Source organism: Cicer arietinum, chromosome 6, assembly GCF_000331145.2.
Source record: "Cicer arietinum cultivar CDC Frontier isolate Library 1 chromosome 6, Cicar.CDCFrontier_v2.0, whole genome shotgun sequence".
NCBI classification, from domain to species: domain Eukaryota; kingdom Viridiplantae; phylum Streptophyta; class Magnoliopsida; order Fabales; family Fabaceae; genus Cicer; species Cicer arietinum.
The window spans coordinates 18365547-18384274 of NC_021165.2; the positions used below are offsets into that span (position 1 = coordinate 18365547).

The following is an 18728-nucleotide window of genomic DNA, read 5'->3' on the forward strand; positions in this document are numbered from 1 at the left end:
GCAAAACATAAGGTGTAATGATATTAGATGTGTATATAACTGCTATGGAACGAGAAACAATTTGCATGACGAAAGAAGTATTCTTCACGTAATAAGCCATCCAATTATAGAATTCTATTGCTATCCATAAATTTTTTTGTTGGTTTTTAAACACAATTAAATGGCATAAAGATTACCAAAATAATACATGTAAGAGTAAAGGTAAGGAAATCTTACTACATCAGAATCAATCCAGCAAGACAAGAGAAGAAAATGGTAAGAGAAAAAGAGGATGACACAAAAAATAAGAATATCTAGTAAAGACAAGAGAAGAAAATGGTAAGAGAAAAAGAGGATGACACAAAAAATAAGAATATCTAGTAAAGACAAGAGAAGAAAATGGTAAGAGAAAAAGAGGATGACACAAAAAATAAGAATATCTAGTAAAGACAAGAGAAGAAAATGGTAAGAGAAAAAGAGGATGACACAAAAAATAAGAATATCTAGTAAAGACAAGAGAAGAAAATGGTAAGAGAAAAAGAGGATGACACAAAAAATAAGAATATCTAGTAAAGACAAGAGAAGAAAATGGTAAGAGAAAAAGAGGATGACACAAAAAATAAGAATATCTAGTAAAGACAAGAGAAGAAAATGGTAAGAGAAAAAGAGGATGACACAAAAAATAAGAATATCTAGTAAAGACAAGAGAAGAAAATGGTAAGAGAAAAAGAGGATGACACAAAAAATAAGAATATCTAGTAAAGACAAGAGAAGAAAATGGTAAGAGAAAAAGAGGATGACACAAAAAATAAGAATATCTAGTAAAGACAAGAGAAGAAAATGGTAAGAGAAAAAGAGGATGACACAAAAAATAAGAATATCTAGTAAAGACAAGAGAAGAAAATGGTAAGAGAAAAAGAGGATGACACAAAAAATAAGAATATCTAGTAAAGACAAGAGAAGAAAATGGTAAGAGAAAAAGAGGATGACACAAAAAATAAGAATATCTAGTAAAGACAAGAGAAGAAAATGGTAAGAGAAAAAGAGGATGACACAAAAAATAAGAATATCTAGTAAAGACAAGAGAAGAAAATGGTAAGAGAAAAAGAGGATGACACAAAAAATAAGAATATCTAGTAAAGACAAGAGAAGAAAATGGTAAGAGAAAAAGAGGATGACACAAAAAATAAGAATATCTAGTAAAGACAAGAGAAGAAAATGGTAAGAGAAAAAGAGGATGACACAAAAAATAAGAATATCTAGTAAAGACAAGAGAAGAAAATGGTAAGAGAAAAAGAGGATGACACAAAAAATAAGAATATCTAGTAAAGACAAGAGAAGAAAATGGTAAGAGAAAAAGAGGATGACACAAAAAATAAGAATATCTAGTAAAGACAAGAGAAGAAAATGGTAAGAGAAAAAGAGGATGACACAAAAAATAAGAATATCTAGTAAAGACAAGAGAAGAAAATGGTAAGAGAAAAAGAGGATGACACAAAAAATAAGAATATCTAGTAAAGACAAGAGAAGAAAATGGTAAGAGAAAAAGAGGATGACACAAAAAATAAGAATATCTAGTAAAGACAAGAGAAGAAAATGGTAAGAGAAAAAGAGGATGACACAAAAAATAAGAATATCTAGTAAAGACAAGAGAAGAAAATGGTAAGAGAAAAAGAGGATGACACAAAAAATAAGAATATCTAGTAAAGACAAGAGAAGAAAATGGTAAGAGAAAAAGAGGATGACACAAAAAATAAGAATATCTAGTAAAGACAAGAGAAGAAAATGGTAAGAGAAAAAGAGGATGACACAAAAAATAAGAATATCTAGTAAAGACAAGAGAAGAAAATGGTAAGAGAAAAAGAGGATGACACAAAAAATAAGAATATCTAGTAAAGACAAGAGAAGAAAATGGTAAGAGAAAAAGAGGATGACACAAAAAATAAGAATATCTAGTAAAGACAAGAGAAGAAAATGGTAAGAGAAAAAGAGGATGACACAAAAAATAAGAATATCTAGTAAAGACAAGAGAAGAAAATGGTAAGAGAAAAAGAGGATGACACAAAAAATAAGAATATCTAGTAAAGACAAGAGAAGAAAATGGTAAGAGAAAAAGAGGATGACACAAAAAATAAGAATATCTAGTAAAGACAAGAGAAGAAAATGGTAAGAGAAAAAGAGGATGACACAAAAAATAAGAATATCTAGTAAAGACAAGAGAAGAAAATGGTAAGAGAAAAAGAGGATGACACAAAAAATAAGAATATCTAGTAAAGACAAGAGAAGAAAATGGTAAGAGAAAAAGAGGATGACACAAAAAATAAGAATATCTAGTAAAGACAAGAGAAGAAAATGGTAAGAGAAAAAGAGGATGACACAAAAAATAAGAATATCTAGTAAAGACAAGAGAAGAAAATGGTAAGAGAAAAAGAGGATGACACAAAAAATAAGAATATCTAGTAAAGACAAGAGAAGAAAATGGTAAGAGAAAAAGAGGATGACACAAAAAATAAGAATATCTAGTAAAGACAAGAGAAGAAAATGGTAAGAGAAAAAGAGGATGACACAAAAAATAAGAATATCTAGTAAAGACAAGAGAAGAAAATGGTAAGAGAAAAAGAGGATGACACAAAAAATAAGAATATCTAGTAAAGACAAGAGAAGAAAATGGTAAGAGAAAAAGAGGATGACACAAAAAATAAGAATATCTAGTAAAGACAAGAGAAGAAAATGGTAAGAGAAAAAGAGGATGACACAAAAAATAAGAATATCTAGTAAAGACAAGAGAAGAAAATGGTAAGAGAAAAAGAGGATGACACAAAAAATAAGAATATCTAGTAAAGACAAGAGAAGAAAATGGTAAGAGAAAAAGAGGATGACACAAAAAATAAGAATATCTAGTAAAGACAAGAGAAGAAAATGGTAAGAGAAAAAGAGGATGACACAAAAAATAAGAATATCTAGTAAAGACAAGAGAAGAAAATGGTAAGAGAAAAAGAGGATGACACAAAAAATAAGAATATCTAGTAAAGACAAGAGAAGAAAATGGTAAGAGAAAAAGAGGATGACACAAAAAATAAGAATATCTAGTAAAGACAAGAGAAGAAAATGGTAAGAGAAAAAGAGGATGACACAAAAAATAAGAATATCTAGTAAAGACAAGAGAAGAAAATGGTAAGAGAAAAAGAGGATGACACAAAAAATAAGAATATCTAGTAAAGACAAGAGAAGAAAATGGTAAGAGAAAAAGAGGATGACACAAAAAATAAGAATATCTAGTAAAGACAAGAGAAGAAAATGGTAAGAGAAAAAGAGGATGACACAAAAAATAAGAATATCTAGTAAAGACAAGAGAAGAAAATGGTAAGAGAAAAAGAGGATGACACAAAAAATAAGAATATCTAGTAAAGACAAGAGAAGAAAATGGTAAGAGAAAAAGAGGATGACACAAAAAATAAGAATATCTAGTAAAGACAAGAGAAGAAAATGGTAAGAGAAAAAGAGGATGACACAAAAAATAAGAATATCTAGTAAAGACAAGAGAAGAAAATGGTAAGAGAAAAAGAGGATGACACAAAAAATAAGAATATCTAGTAAAGACAAGAGAAGAAAATGGTAAGAGAAAAAGAGGATGACACAAAAAATAAGAATATCTAGTAAAGACAAGAGAAGAAAATGGTAAGAGAAAAAGAGGATGACACAAAAAATAAGAATATCTAGTAAAGACAAGAGAAGAAAATGGTAAGAGAAAAAGAGGATGACACAAAAAATAAGAATATCTAGTAAAGACAAGAGAAGAAAATTTTTCTTTTCCTTCCCTTCTCCTTGCTTCTTCTCACTCTATTACTCAAACCTTCAACCCTTAAAAGGGATTTAGCATCCCCACAAGCACAATTTTTCAAACTCCTACAAATTCTTTTGGTTGACATTTTTGGGTTAGGGTTTGTGTTCTAAGGAAGGAAAAGGGTACCTATCTCTCGAGAGTTGTTTATTGAGACTCATTGAGGTAAATGCACAACTCTAATCCTAATATTAATTCATAGAAAAATGTAGATTTGAGTAAAAATATTTTTGTGCTTATAATATATTTATATGATTTTCATGGTTTCTTAGAGTTAGTTAAACTTTACAATAGATTTTTTCTAAAGCCTTGGAAATATTGTTTATACTCAGATTTGTCAACTGAGACCCTACTACTTTGAGAGTTGCTGAAGAGCAAACTTAGACGATTCTCCATAACTGTGAGTTGACGACGATCATCGTCATATATTTTATAATGCTATTATAATTATTTTACTTGTTTTATATATTAAAGTATTTATTGAAAAATTTGGGGAACACAACCTTTGAAATTTATCTTGATTTCGTCAATTATTTAATTTAATGGTCGTTGTTATATAATATGCTATTAGTTTGATTACGTATGAATTAAAGTATTTAAATATTGAATTGTTATGTGATTGAATATGTTTTCCATGAATTACGATGAAATAATTTTAAATACTTGTTTTGAAAAATCGTTGTTATAATCATTAGATCGTTAACTGTGTTAGGTGCACCTAGTTACCTTGTGTTGATTAGGGAGAGTTGCCCGTTAGATGGAGCCGCCCTTGTGAGAAATGTTATCCGTAGGAGGAGAGAGATATCAACGAGATGTAAGCTCCCTAATCGATACGTGATGATGCGTTGCGGGATTGAGAGAAGAGGGTCATCCATTAGATGGAGCCGCCCCTAAGAGAAAGACCACCCTTAGGAGGAAAAGACTATCAATGAAATAAAACCGCCTCTTGGTTCTAAAAATTTAATTGTTACTTGTTTGATTTTCTTTTATAATGATTTTATGGTTGTTCATTTTGATTTTGTTTCGTTATTAACTGGATTTTTAATATTTCTGTTAAGTGATTAAATTATAAGTTTAATGACTATATATGTGTATATATTTAAATTTAGAATTTTTTCTAGATTTTTAAGTAATATTGTTTAATGTAATTGATGTCCGATTGTAAAGCCGTTATTCGTGCCTTTTTGTGTTTCCCTTCTAATTGATGGTGGTTGTTGTCTCCTCACTAAGTGTTTGTGACTTACCCCTTCATGTTGCTTATTTTTTTTCAGATTCGCAGGCAGCTGAGTAGAAATCTATCATTTGATTCAAGTCTCAACATATTTCTTTTTGGTAGGCCTCTTTGATCGAGGACCATTTTTTTGTAACGTCTGTTGAGTCTATGTCAATTGCAGCTATTTTGGAGTCTATAAGTTTTTTTTTTGGGAATTGTATTAAACGATTAGATTATGTTCTTTGAATTGTGACTGAATTGAGAATTTAACAAGGATTTTATAAATTTGAGAATATTGAAGTTACAGAGAATACTCTGTCGAAATTTCAAGAAAAAGTATATATATATATTAAATAGGTAGATAACGATTTAGTTGTTTAATTGTTAGGCTTGTCAGGCTAGGAGTATAGCTTGGTATTAAATTTTCAGAGACAACATAAATACACATAATTAATAATTAATAATTTTCAGAGATAACGATTTCGGGCCGTGACATTCAGAGACAAGTTTTCCGGTAAATATTTTTTTTAATATACCATAATTAATAATTAATAAACCATAAATATTTTTAAATAATAATACACACAAATAATTAATACATCATAAATACACAATTAAATAATTAATACATCATAAATAAATAATACACCATAAATAATTATTACACGATAATAGTTAATAATTAATACATCATAATTAATATACCATAAATAATAATTAATATCTCCGGATACCGTGTCTGCTCACCCTCACCCTCATCTTGGTACCTCCTCATGTTGTTGATCTGATCCTCTATAGGTCCCCATGCTCCTGATCCTCCTTGTGTACCGATCCTTTTCAGGGATAGATATATGAGTCTACTCCTTCAAGTCATCATCTTCCATTATAAATCATTGCCTTCTACGCGATGTTGTCGGACGAACCCTTTATGGAGCAACATCCATAGACGTTCACGCATTATGGCTACAACTTTGTCGTCTCTACTTCTAGCACTACATACTAAAAAAAAAAAGTTAAAATCAAATGAATTAAGTAAATACTAATATAATAAAAAATTAAAATAAAAAATAATAATTTAAAAAATATTTATAAAAAAATCAAACAACTACCAGAAAACTCATGTATGGTGTTTTCCGATAGCTTCCGGAAATGTCACGTTGAAGTTTGTCGGAGTTTGCTGGTATTTTTTCCGAAAAACTTGAAATAAGTTTCCTGGTAGTTCCAGAAAACTTAAAAAATAATTTTCAGAAGTGGTGTTTTGTACTGTAAAACTTTTTTCATGTTTTTTGGAGTTGAAGTTGTGTCGAAAAACTTGAAAAAATAATACTCATTTGTGTGTTTCAGTAATGTTGAAATGAATAAATAAAAAATAGTAATTTATATATATATATATATATATATATATATATATAAAAGGATATTTTTATCTTTGCATTATATTTTGAGGGACAGGATAAAGGAGGGTTATATTGTAAAATTTTCAATTGAAAAATACTAAAAGTCTCACAATGAGTCACACCCAATGATCATCGACCGAGGCGATCAACTCTATCTTCTAAGGCATAAAGAAAATGGTACTTCAACAAACAAAGAAAATGGAACACAAAAGGAGAAAAAAAAGTGAATTTCACAATATTTGAAATGCATTTATATTTAAACAAATATTATAGGTAGATTTTACAAGAAGCAAACTTATTGAATATAGACAAAGAAGAGAATGAATAAAAAAAAATGAAGCTGTTTATTCGTGCAATCTGATCCATATTGTGCGTGTGAAAGCAATATTTCCGGGCAAAGGCAGTCTGTTAAGAAAGTGTTTGTTTGTTTTGGGGCCACATTCCATTCTATTTACCAAGCGTGCTGCCATTAACTCTCCCCATTCACACTCCTATCCCATTTCCTCTTTCTCTCTCTTTCTCCTTAAAACCCGTCTTAAAAAATACACATACCTATTTGCAAAAGTCATTTTTCTATTTCTATTTCTTTCACGCCTCCTACAACCCTATGGCGTTGAGAAGCATTGCTGTTTTGATCATAACAATATTATTAGAGATTCAGAATTTGTGCATATCGGCGGCGATTAGCCGAGCAGATTTTCCAAATGGCTTTCAATTTGGCACTGCCACTTCTGCTTTTCAGGTAATTACTTCTACTCTCTAACTCACTTCACAAAATACGGACTCTCATTTTCTTTAGATGGAATATATAAAATTTGTTTTGGTTTGCCTTTTTCTATTTTTATAAATAATAATGAAGGAAAGTAGTAAAAGTGAAGCAATTTCTCGATGAACGTCTCTTTTTGTTTTTGTTTTATTTTATTTTAATTTTAACGGTAGATCGGTGGAAACATAAATAAAATCTGATGGATAATGATTTTAGTGATTATTTTAACTCCGACTTTTAGTCTTTTTGGTTTTGTGAGATGAATGAATGAGCTTTTTTTCTTCTTTCATGCTCCTGGACATACATGAAGATTTCAGATGATGATAACGAAAAACGACACAACACATCTTGTGTGTGTGTGTGTGTATAATTAACAATAAGGATATATACGCATTTCATATTTTCATACCTATTAAACATCTCTTCATCTTTTTCTTTATTATACATCATTACTTTATTATATTTTCATACCTATTAAACTTCTCTTTATCTTTATCTTTATTACATCATTACTTTATTATATTATTATCTTTCATTTTTTATATAAATCTAATGAAGTGTACCCAAACATTTTTCTATAATAAATGAATAATGAAAAGCAAGTGTTTTGCGTTGTTAATTATGGAGTATCTAACTATGCCACACTCTCTAGTGAGTACTATTTGGTTTCAAATATAAACATATGAAAGAAAATTAATTATAAAATTATTTTAAGATAAATATTATTTATAATTTTCAATAAAATTTTAAAATTAATATATACATAATTTCTAAAATATTATTATATTTTACATGATAATAACAAAAAACTTATCAATAATTAAAAAAATTAAAAGATAAATTATTTATCTTAATTATTATATTTTTTAATATAAATAAAAAATTAAATAATACTCCACGGACAAAATATTTTATTTAAATTTTAAATTAAATATAATAATTTTTTTATATTTGAAATTCTATTAATATTCAAAGTTGAAAAGAATCGTAATTAACCAACTTAATTTGTCGGTTACTTTACCTGATTTCTTGGACTCTGGGATAAGGGTGACGAATTATGTTGCTCTTGCCTCTGCTTGAAATTTCCCGTGAAGTAATACTAGTATAAGTATCCTATGGTGATACTCCTACAGTCCTACTATAATTGAAATTTTCATTAAATATAAAATATATTCAATCATTTTATCGAATTTTTGTGTGCCGTTAACACAATACTAGTACAGTAATTTAGAACTTTCCTTACAATAGATCATAGATGTTAGATCTCGTTAACTAATCATAGTTAAAATAGTTGATGCCAACTCACTTGTATGTTGGTGCGATGCACCTGGATTCCACCTTCTCGGAGCAACATTGAATATCATCAAGTGTTTTCTAGCGACTTCCAATTCTAAATCTAATGATCTTGAAATCAAAATCGGTTGTATTATTTGTATATTAATTTTTGACACAAATATCGCATTGTCTTTATTGTCTTTCTGCAAAAATATTTTTTAAGAAAAGTATTAAAACACTTTTCTAACAAACAGATTTGTATCTTTAATTACTTCAACATTTCATTAACTATTAAAATATATATGATCACATCTATTTTAGGTTTTTTTTTTTAATAAAAAAGTACTATTCGATATATAAATACAGTGATTAATAATCATGATGTCAAATATTGTGTTAATTTTTTGTATTTAAATATTATTTTTGAAACTTAACTTTTACCCGGTTCTTTACATAAGATTCTTTTTGGAGAAAATCTTAGTTTTTAATATAAAACAAACATTACAAGTTTTAAAATGTATTTATTGTTTAAATATTTTTTATATTCTTTTAATTTTATTAGAAATATAATTAATGTTTGTTTTAATAGGTGTGAAAGCATTTAATAATTTTTATTTTACCATTTCATCTGCAGTTCAAGTTTATTATTTAAATTATTTGTCCTTTAATTTAAATTGAAAAACATCATTTTTAACGATTATATTTTATTTGGATTGTGACATCAATTGGAAAACACCACTTTTTACTCTAGATGAATCACCAATTTAATATTTTAAAATTGTAGGTGCTGTGAATTTAATTAATGAAATTATTACTAATATTTTAATATAGCATTTCAAATTGAAACAACTTTGATCATATATATTAATCATTTTGAATCCGTCAACTTAAACTTTTCAATAATTTGGTAGAGATTTAAATGATGAGTAATTTTCAAATTCAAGAATCATTTTAAAATTTTGTTGATTTTAGAAACTAAATTAAATTGGTGATTTTCTGTATATGTAACACTAAACGCGTAACTTTGTTTTAAAAGGTGAGTGTTATTTGACTTTTATGATTCTATATATCTTGTTTGAACAAGTGATTTATTATGCGATTTAACTTGTGTGTGTAGTATGAAGGAGCAGTGAAAGAAGATGGAAGGGGACCATCTGTGTGGGATACCTTTTCTCATACTTTTGGTAAGACTCACTTCATTGCCTTATTTATTGGATACTGGTATCATTTTACTCGTTAAATGTGTTTCAAAATTATCTTAAATGCTTATAATATATATGCTTTAAAATGCTGGCTGATCATCACCTCACCTCACATTTGTTACAGGCAAGATATCAGATTTCAGCAATGCTGATGTTGCAGTGGATCACTACCACCGATACGAAGTAAGTAGTAACTAATATAGTTCAGTATATGTCTTAGCTTGCAGTGTATGACACGCAGACTGTGTCTTATACCTGTCTAATGACACAGAAACAGACTGGAGTATTACAGAACCATTACTGTATCTTATACATGATAATGTAACAATAGCCACACTTACATAGTTAGTTAACAGGTTACTGTGTCTTACATTCATTTAAAAAATTGGTTAACATTTAGTGTTGTCAAAATAAAGATACACATATATTTAAATAACACGTTAACACTAAACAAGGAAAAATAATATGAAAATTTCAAACCTGAGAAAAAAATTACGACCAAAGAACATTATTTGAAAATTGTTATAACATATAAATTTTTTTCAAATAGTTTTATATTTCTAATATAACAATACTATTTAAAAAAAAATATAATTATCTTTGTAAAACTCTAAAAAAGAAATAAAGTTAAATATAGCTTAAGAAGTGTTTTTGATGTTTTTGATTGGTGTAAATTATAATTCCAAACAATGCTAGATTATTTCAATTTCCTAAGTTTCAACAAAAACTACACGTTTACACTGGTTTCTATAGAATGTGAGACGACATAAACTAATTGAAAGGAAAATATTTTGAAATATGTGCCATTCACTGTTTGGTTAAGAGAGGAAAGAAAGTCTAATTTAAGTGGAACCTATAAAGAAAAACTTTATGTCCACGTATGCGAAGAAAGCAGTTAGAAATACGCAATGTGCTGAAATCACTAAATTCACGATGTTGTATTTTATATTTTTAAAGAAAAATATTGATTTACTATTATATTACACAAAGATTCCAGATTTAAATTTAAGAAAAGACATGGTCATTTTAATTAAGATTTTAGAACTATTATATTATAATATATAAATAAATATACATTTATACATATAAATAATATCCTAGTTTAATATAGGGATATTAATATCATTCAATAAATATACATCTTTTCTTCATATAATTTTCTTTTCATTTTCATTAATCCCAAACAACTCTAAAATCATTTCACTTTCTATCTTTTTTCTTAAACATTATTTCCTTTCACTTTCTTTCATTTCACTTTCCTTTCTCATCCAAACATAGAATTAGTTATTTAATCTCACCTCTTCTCAAATGAACTACAGTTGCAGTAATACATAAGATTTTACTATTGCTTTAACGATTGGTCAAAGGCTTGTTTTTTAACATTGATTTTTTATTTTATTTTTACAGGAAGACATACAACTCATGAAGGACTTAGGGGTAGATGCCTATAGATTTTCAATTTCTTGGTCCCGGATTTTTCCTAGTAAGCAACTTTCATACTCTTTAACTTCAAAATTAGTAGTACTTGGTTTAATGCTTTGTACTGGCATTTTGAGCTGCATTATGTGATGAAATCATTACACAATGTTGCAGTTAACAAGTGTTATAGTTCTGTGAAATGTGGTTGTACAATTTAGAGAGTGTATAAACCATGTTAGATGGAAGTGGCCAAACTATGTTGTACAATTTTGACAGTTTCAGTTTATGTGTGGATAAGTTTTAAGCTAATCTAATATCATAAAAATTTCATTTGTTAGGTGGAAGTGGCCAAATAAATCAAGCGGGAGTTGATCATTATAATAAAGTCATCAACTCATTATTGGCAAACGGTAGCTCTCGTTCTCGCTGTGTAATTGTTTAATTTGATCAATTAATTGTGTATTTTAACTTTGAACTTAACTGAGATGCATGCTTCTGATTGCATGATCCATTAAATTTCTAGGAATTGAGCCATATGTGACTCTCTACCATTGGGACCTACCTCAAGCCTTGGAAGACAAGTATACGGGGTGGCTCAGCACTGAGATCATGTATGAGAAATAAAGTTATATTTATTATTAAATAAAAAAAAATGAAGTTATTTTAGACATGATTTTACAGTGTTACTATGAGCCTGGTAATGAAAAAAAATGCACTTAATTGATCCCTGTATGTTACAGTAAGGACTTTTCAACTTATGCTGAGACGTGCTTCCAGAAATTCGGAGACAGGGTGAAGCACTGGATGACATTTAATGAGCCACATACATTTACTACACAAGGATATGATCTTGGTATACAAGCGCCTGGACGGTGTTCCATTTTGTTTTGTAGGGCAGGGAACTCTACTACTGAACCTTACATTGTTGCTCATAATGTCCTACTTAGTCATGCAGCAGTAGCAGATATTTATAGGAAAAAATATAAGGTAAAGTTATGGATTTTATGAATACTTAAATTCTGGAGAAATGAATTTTTTATTGGTGAATATAAAAATTCCTTCCTGTTAAGAATGCAATGGAATTAATCATGTTTGCAACTAGGCAGAATCTTGTGAAAATTCAAGTTGAGGTTCATATAAAATTGTTCAGTGTGTTCCACTTGGCATATAAAGTATAATCTGCTACTAATAATTCTGTTAACACACAGAATATTCAAGGTGGATCACTTGGTATAGCTTTTAATGTCATTTGGTATGAACCTGCCACAAACACTCAAAAAGACATTGAAGCAGCTCAGAGAGCTCAAGATTTTCAGTTGGGCTGGTAAGTCGTTCACATTATTAGTACCCCATAGATTGGAATTTTCATTTCTATTGTTGAAGATCATTAACTATGAAGCACCAATATAGACACAGAAAACGGACACGACAGTGATACAAACACATTATCACTCATAATAATTTTTTTTTAAAATTTGAATATAACTACACGTGGCATTGTCAGACACCAACACGTGTCTGACATCGAGCATGCCACAATCTGAAGTGTCGGTGCTACACATAATTCAATAAAGAAACTAGTTACCTTGTTCTTACATTTGAAAATAAAAGCCTACAATTGTGTGTGAGAAAGAGATAATAACTCAATCTTAATTGTTAAATGTATTCATGATAGGTTTCTTGATCCTTTGATGTTTGGAGATTATCCAAGTTCAATGAGAAGCAGAGTAGGAAACAGGCTGCCAAAATTCTCTCCATCTGAGGCTGCTCTTGTTAAGGGTTCATTAGATTTTGTTGGAATCAATCATTACACCACATTTTATGCAAGAGACAATTCTACTAATTTATTGGGAGCTTTGCACAGTGCTATAGCAGACTCCGGTACCATTGCCCTTCGTAAGTTTCAGACCAGACATTATCAAGCAATCCTGTGCTTTATAATTTAGCTGTTTTGCACTGCTACTAAGTGATTATTTCCCTTCCCTTTTTTCAGCATTCAATGGCACTAAACCTATTGGAGAAAAGGTAAGTTCTACATACATAATTGAAGCATTATTTTTTTTCCTGTTGAAATAATGTCTGTAATGTAATTTTTTGTCCTTCTTGGCCTCTTGTACTTAAATATAATGTTCAATTATAAAGAACTCTACTTTTAATAACCACATAAACAGAACTACTAAGTCTATTACCTCAATTGAAGTTCTGTCAATGGCTTAGTTTCACTAATCTATAAGTTCTGACTTGCAGGCAAATTCTATATGGTTGTATATCGTGCCACAGAGTATGAGAACCTTAATGAACTACATCAAACAAAAGTATGGGAACCCTCCTGTCTTCATCACCGAAAATGGTAATCTTCATACTCTTATAATATCCTGAAATTCATGCTTGCATTTATTAATTGAAGTCTGCCATAAATTACAAGTTTATAGTAGCTAGGTGTTTATGATAAAGTATAACATATATATTTTAATAACAGAATAAAAGTTGCAAGCTAAATCTTATTTGTCATGGTTTTAACAGGGATGGATGATCCAAATAGTATATATATCCCCATTAAGGATGCTTTGAAGGATGAGAAACGGATTAGATACTACAATGGCTATTTATCTTACCTCTTGGCTTCTATCAAGTATGTAATACTTATTATTATTACCTATTGGTACATAAATGCAATACATGACCAATTTTTGAAGCCAATAAATTAATGTACTATTGTTTTGGCTAATTGCAGAGATGGTTGTAATGTGAAAGGATATTTTGCTTGGTCATTGCTGGATAATTGGGAGTGGTCATCTGGATACACTTCTAGATTTGGTCTGTTTTATATTGACTACAGAGACAACTTGAAGAGATACCCAAAACAATCTGTCCAATGGTTCAAGAACTTCTTGAAACCAACTAAATAGTTGTATTAAATTATATGGTTGTATTTTGAATAATAGAATTTATATTTAATTTGAAGTGAAGTTATATAATTTGACTCCTAAATTATTTGTGTTTGAAACTTATAAAAATAATATTTGAATTGATTTGTAATTTTTTATAGTTGGAACACTTTATAAATTAATACAATTTATTTTATTTATCATGAAATACAAATATTTTTTCAGATGTGTTAGCTTGGTTTCAACTCCCTGACCAGAAATTCTCTATTTTGCAATTTGTATACTTACGGTGAGAGATATAAATGTTTTGATTTTCTAACTAATAGCTAATGAGAATCGAATCTTTTGATTGAATTGGATTGTATAAACCATAAAAATAAAAATAAAAATAAAAAATAAAAAGCTAATTAGAATATAATTTTTTGTTTGAATTGTGTCAGATAAACCATCCCTTTCCTTAGTTTGCATATTTTGGAAAATACTATTTAGTAGACCACAACTGAATTAATAGAAAAAACTAAATTGGATCTCCTACAACAGAACTTCTTTATATCCCTCTTTAACATTTTATTCTTCTTTATATCACTTTTTAACATTTTATTTTCTCTGCTTCTCTCTAAAATTTTTTGCTTTTTCTCATTATTCCCTTTTTTCTCTCTTAAAAATAGTTTTTTGAGGTCCGTATTTTGTTAGCTAGAAATGAATACAATGAAGATATAACACTAGTAATTTGTCCGTATTTTGACCTCCGTATAATGTTGTGACAAATACAATTCTTTTGGTCATTTAATAAAAACAACACAATTTAAAACAAAATTACACGTTACTTTCTTTCCTTTTATTTGCAAAAATTTCAAGTAGTAAGATGTAGTTATAGTATATCGTACTATATGTTAGAATGAAATTTAGTTAACTTTTGATAGTAAATAAAGTTGATTCTTTTTATACATACAAGATTTTACAAATAAAATAGAGTAAATAAATATGGATATTACCCTCAAGAGAATAAATTAATAATTTTTTATTATTGAATAAAGATCTATTTGGTCTCTACAAAAAATTTAGAGACTCAATTTAATCATTGAAAAAAATAAAAATACTTTTTAATTTAAAAAAGAAAAATCAATCGGACCAAATTAGTCATTGTGTGAACCACAATTAAAAAATTGAGATTTTTTTTGTTCACTTGTTCGATAACTCATCAACTTGATTATTCCACATATAAAAAATGACAATTAAATCGTTAACAATAATTAAAAATAGACAAATAAATCTTGACAAGGACTCTAAACTTGTCCATTTACTCTCTATATCAGATAATTATTTATTTATTTTTAGTTATTTTCAATGAATTAATTGTCTCTTTTAATAAAAATTATATATGGAATAATGAAGTCGATGAGTGATCGAACAAGTTAGAAAAAAAATTTCAATTTTTTAATTGTAGTTCTCATAAGAACTAATTTTGTCTAAATTATTTTTTTTAGGGACTAAAAAGTGTTTTTAAAATTCTCAATGAGTAAAATTTTTCAGAGACCAAAATAAACTTTTACTCTTGATTATTTAATTCCTAAAATATTAAAATACACATATTTTTTTTTTAAATATCTATATTAATAATTAATTGTTAATTTTATTAAAATGATTAAATTAAACGCATAATCTATTAGTCACTTTAACTTCACCAAACCATTTTACACTTATTAAAAATACACACATGTAATCCCTAGAGTTTTAAAAAAATTGCAACAACATAATCCATCATTGTTCAAAACTGATTTTTTTTAGGCAATGACGATTATAAATGGGATTGCCCTATAAAGTAAATTAGGACACTCCTTCAAACTTTGGTTGCTATATGCAAATCATGAATTTTGAGTCTTATTATATATATATATATATATAGATATATAGATTGATAGTCTTCAATATTAAAATCTAAATATTATATAAGTATTGGAAATGTTAATACCAAATCAAAAAAATATTATACCAAAATTAGTTATATGTGTTTCTTTTTATAAGAGATATTTAGATCAATAATTTTTATATATATATATATATATATTTGATTTATATTATGAATTCAATACATTAATTTTTTTTATTCAAATATCTTTTATTAAAAATATCGAAGGTAGTATTTATTAACCCTTAACATGTTGTAGTAACAACATCTATCATTATATTAATCTTTGAATATTATTCTCTTTGCATTTTTACTGCTAAATCATTTATAACTTGCTTATAATTAAAATTCTTTAAAAAATCATTTTCAATTAAAATTCAAGTAAGACTATAAGCTATGAATGCATTACAAAAACAGTGAAATGTTTTAAGAAAATTCAATATTTAATATCATAAAATTTAATTTTGATTCAATTGTTAAAATCTCTTTAATAATTTTTAATTATTCAAATACAGTTTTACCGTCAAGATCACAAGAACTATCATGTTTCAAATAAGTTTTTCAATACTTTTGCAAAATAATTTCAAATTTTCATTATAAAATGACCTAAGTCTCCTCATATATGCTATATTGTTTGAATATTCTATTAAGTGAATCAATTGTTTGATCTATAAGATAATAAAAAATAATAAATCTTTAAAAGCTCTTTAGCAGACAAAATGACGGTGAATTTGTATTTTTTGTTAAATATATTTAGTTAAAAATTATTTTAATACAACAAAATTATTTTTATTAAATATTTTAGCCTAAAAAATTAGTTTATTAAGTATATATACTTGATACAAATTGAGGTTTAAAGATGTAGAGCTTTGTAAGGCTGCACTTCTCATACACTTTTAACTCTCTAAAGTTAATAATTCAGTAAATTAAATTGCTCTAGAAAGTCTTTTAGTAAGTCACATCGGTGCTCAATCCGTGTTCCAATATTGAATGGATTGTCACATATGCTTTTACCCTTTAAATAAAATAATTAAACAATAATTTGCTTATTAAGTGTCTAATGACATTTGTTAAAAAAAATAAAAATAGAAGATTTGTATTAAAAACAATAAATTTTACACATTTAATTTATTTAAATATTTTTATGAGTTTCGTTTTCCTCCGTATTTTGTTTTATTTATTTGTATTGGATAATATTTTTAAAATACCGTAAATAATAGTTAGATGTTTGGAATGCCACGTAATTAGACCATGGATGGACAGATCTATATGTGTGAGTGTGAGGCTCATGTCCCCGCTATGTTTTGAATTACAAATAAATAAAAGTTTGACCTTTTGATTAGTGTCCACGTTAATTAAAACAATATTTGACCAATGACTCACACCTATTTAAATAATATTTTGTTTGTTAGAGAGAGATATTTTGATTTATGTTGAAAATAAAAAATAATGTAATATTTTTTAGATATGAAAAATCATAAAGAATAATTGTAATATAAAATTATATTTTTAAAATGAAATGTTATAATATACATATATATATATATATATATTTATTGCCCCTTCTCCAATTTTCTGGATCTGTTTCTAAGTTAGAATAGTTGTAATCTTAATATTGTTCTTGCCTAATTGGTTTTTATTTAAATAAAAATAAATTTTTAAATATTTTATATACTAATATAATAAAATTTATATAATATAATAAATTAAGTAAAAATTAAAATATTGAGTGTTGTAATACATAATTTTAATTGATAAATATCAATTGAATATCATATTTTAAATTTAAATTCGAGATCTCACAATTTAAAATAAAATTTACCATTATGCCTACATGTAAAGATCTGTTTAGTTAAATGAAGGAGAAGAAATTTATTTTAATGAATGAGAAAAGAGGGAAAATGAACATGTCACAGAAAAAAAATAAAAATTTCAAAAATTGTTTCCCTTATTTGTTATCCATCAAAAGTGAGAGAATGTGAAAACTATACAGTGGGTCCTACACGTATTGTTTCTATTTTGAAAAGAATTTTTTTTTTTACAATTTTACCCTTAATTTTTTTTATCATTTATTATTTTTTGAGCTATTTTTGTCATTTTAAAACTATATCACTTTTTTTTTCTCTCACTTTCTACACAATCAAACAAAAAAAAAAAAGTTTTTATCTTTCTTTTCTTTAACTTTTTTTCAAATCAAACAACTAAAAAATTATCTTATTTTTTTATTAGATTTAAATAAATTTTTTTTATCTTTATATATATATATATATATATCATATTTTATCTTTAAAAATTATATAAAAAGGTTTTTATAATATTATTATTAAAAAAAATCATTCAAAAATAAAAATGATTTAAACACTTAATACGAAAGGACGAAATTTGGTGAAGAGATAGTAATGGTACTACTAATAGTTAGAGAGCCCTCCCTGTCGTGACTATTTGCACCCCCACATTTTGTTTAGATCCGCATTACTATTTTCTTGCTCCCCAGAAACACAAAAAACGACCTCTCTATTCTTCTTCTGCACCACCGCCACTTATCAAAGGTAACTTCATCTATTTCTTTTTGTCCTTTGGGTGGGAACCCTGTCTCTGTCGTTAGATCTTTACTTAGGTTATTTTTTAACTCAACCAATTCTCTGGATCTGCTATCATTTCTTATTTTATTATATGCCATAATTTACATTCTTCATTTTGTCTCTTGTTTAATATGTCTGCATGTGCATAGAAAACACAACTGATTCATTTAACTTGCATTTTCTTTGCGAATGTCTTTTCGATTTAGTATTCTTTCTTAATCTTCCCAATTCAGAACTACAGATCCTTTTATCTGCCA

The 18728-nt window shown here is 27.4% G+C and overlaps 2 protein-coding genes across 2 annotated transcripts in view; both read left to right on the forward strand.

Moving 5' to 3' along the window:
- The first annotated feature begins 6867 nt into the window (after positions 1-6867).
- LOC101490630 (beta-glucosidase 40-like) lies at positions 6868-14138 on the forward strand. The gene is made up of 13 exons (XM_004505310.4): positions 6868-7172; positions 9589-9655; positions 9798-9856; positions 11081-11156; positions 11431-11502; positions 11616-11703; positions 11833-12079; positions 12301-12416; positions 12768-12988; positions 13086-13117; positions 13340-13442; positions 13616-13724; positions 13827-14138. The coding sequence occupies exons 1-13, from the start codon at positions 7038-7040 to the stop codon at positions 13999-14001; spliced, it is 1500 nt and encodes a 499-aa protein (XP_004505367.1). The 5' UTR covers positions 6868-7037; the 3' UTR covers positions 14002-14138.
- Positions 14139-18297: 4159 nt separating this feature from the next.
- The window catches only part of LOC101490955 (UDP-glucose 6-dehydrogenase 1-like), a 3004-nt gene continuing 2573 nt past the window's right edge, over positions 18298-18728 (forward strand). The window contains exon 1 of the mRNA XM_004505311.4: positions 18298-18438. The gene's annotated coding sequence lies outside the window, so the exon portion shown is untranslated. The remainder of the gene's footprint in view (positions 18439-18728) is intronic.

Coding starts and splice junctions, on each gene's coding strand:
- LOC101490630 (XM_004505310.4), top strand. CDS start 7,038: ATGGCGTTGAGAAGCATTGCTGTTTTGATCATAACAATATTATTAGAG. Junction 9,857..11,080: donor ATCACTACCACCGATACGAA/GTAAGTAGTAAC, acceptor TTATTTTTACAG/GAAGACATACAACTCATGAA. Junction 13,443..13,615: donor TGTCTTCATCACCGAAAATG/GTAATCTTCATA, acceptor TGGTTTTAACAG/GGATGGATGATCCAAATAGT.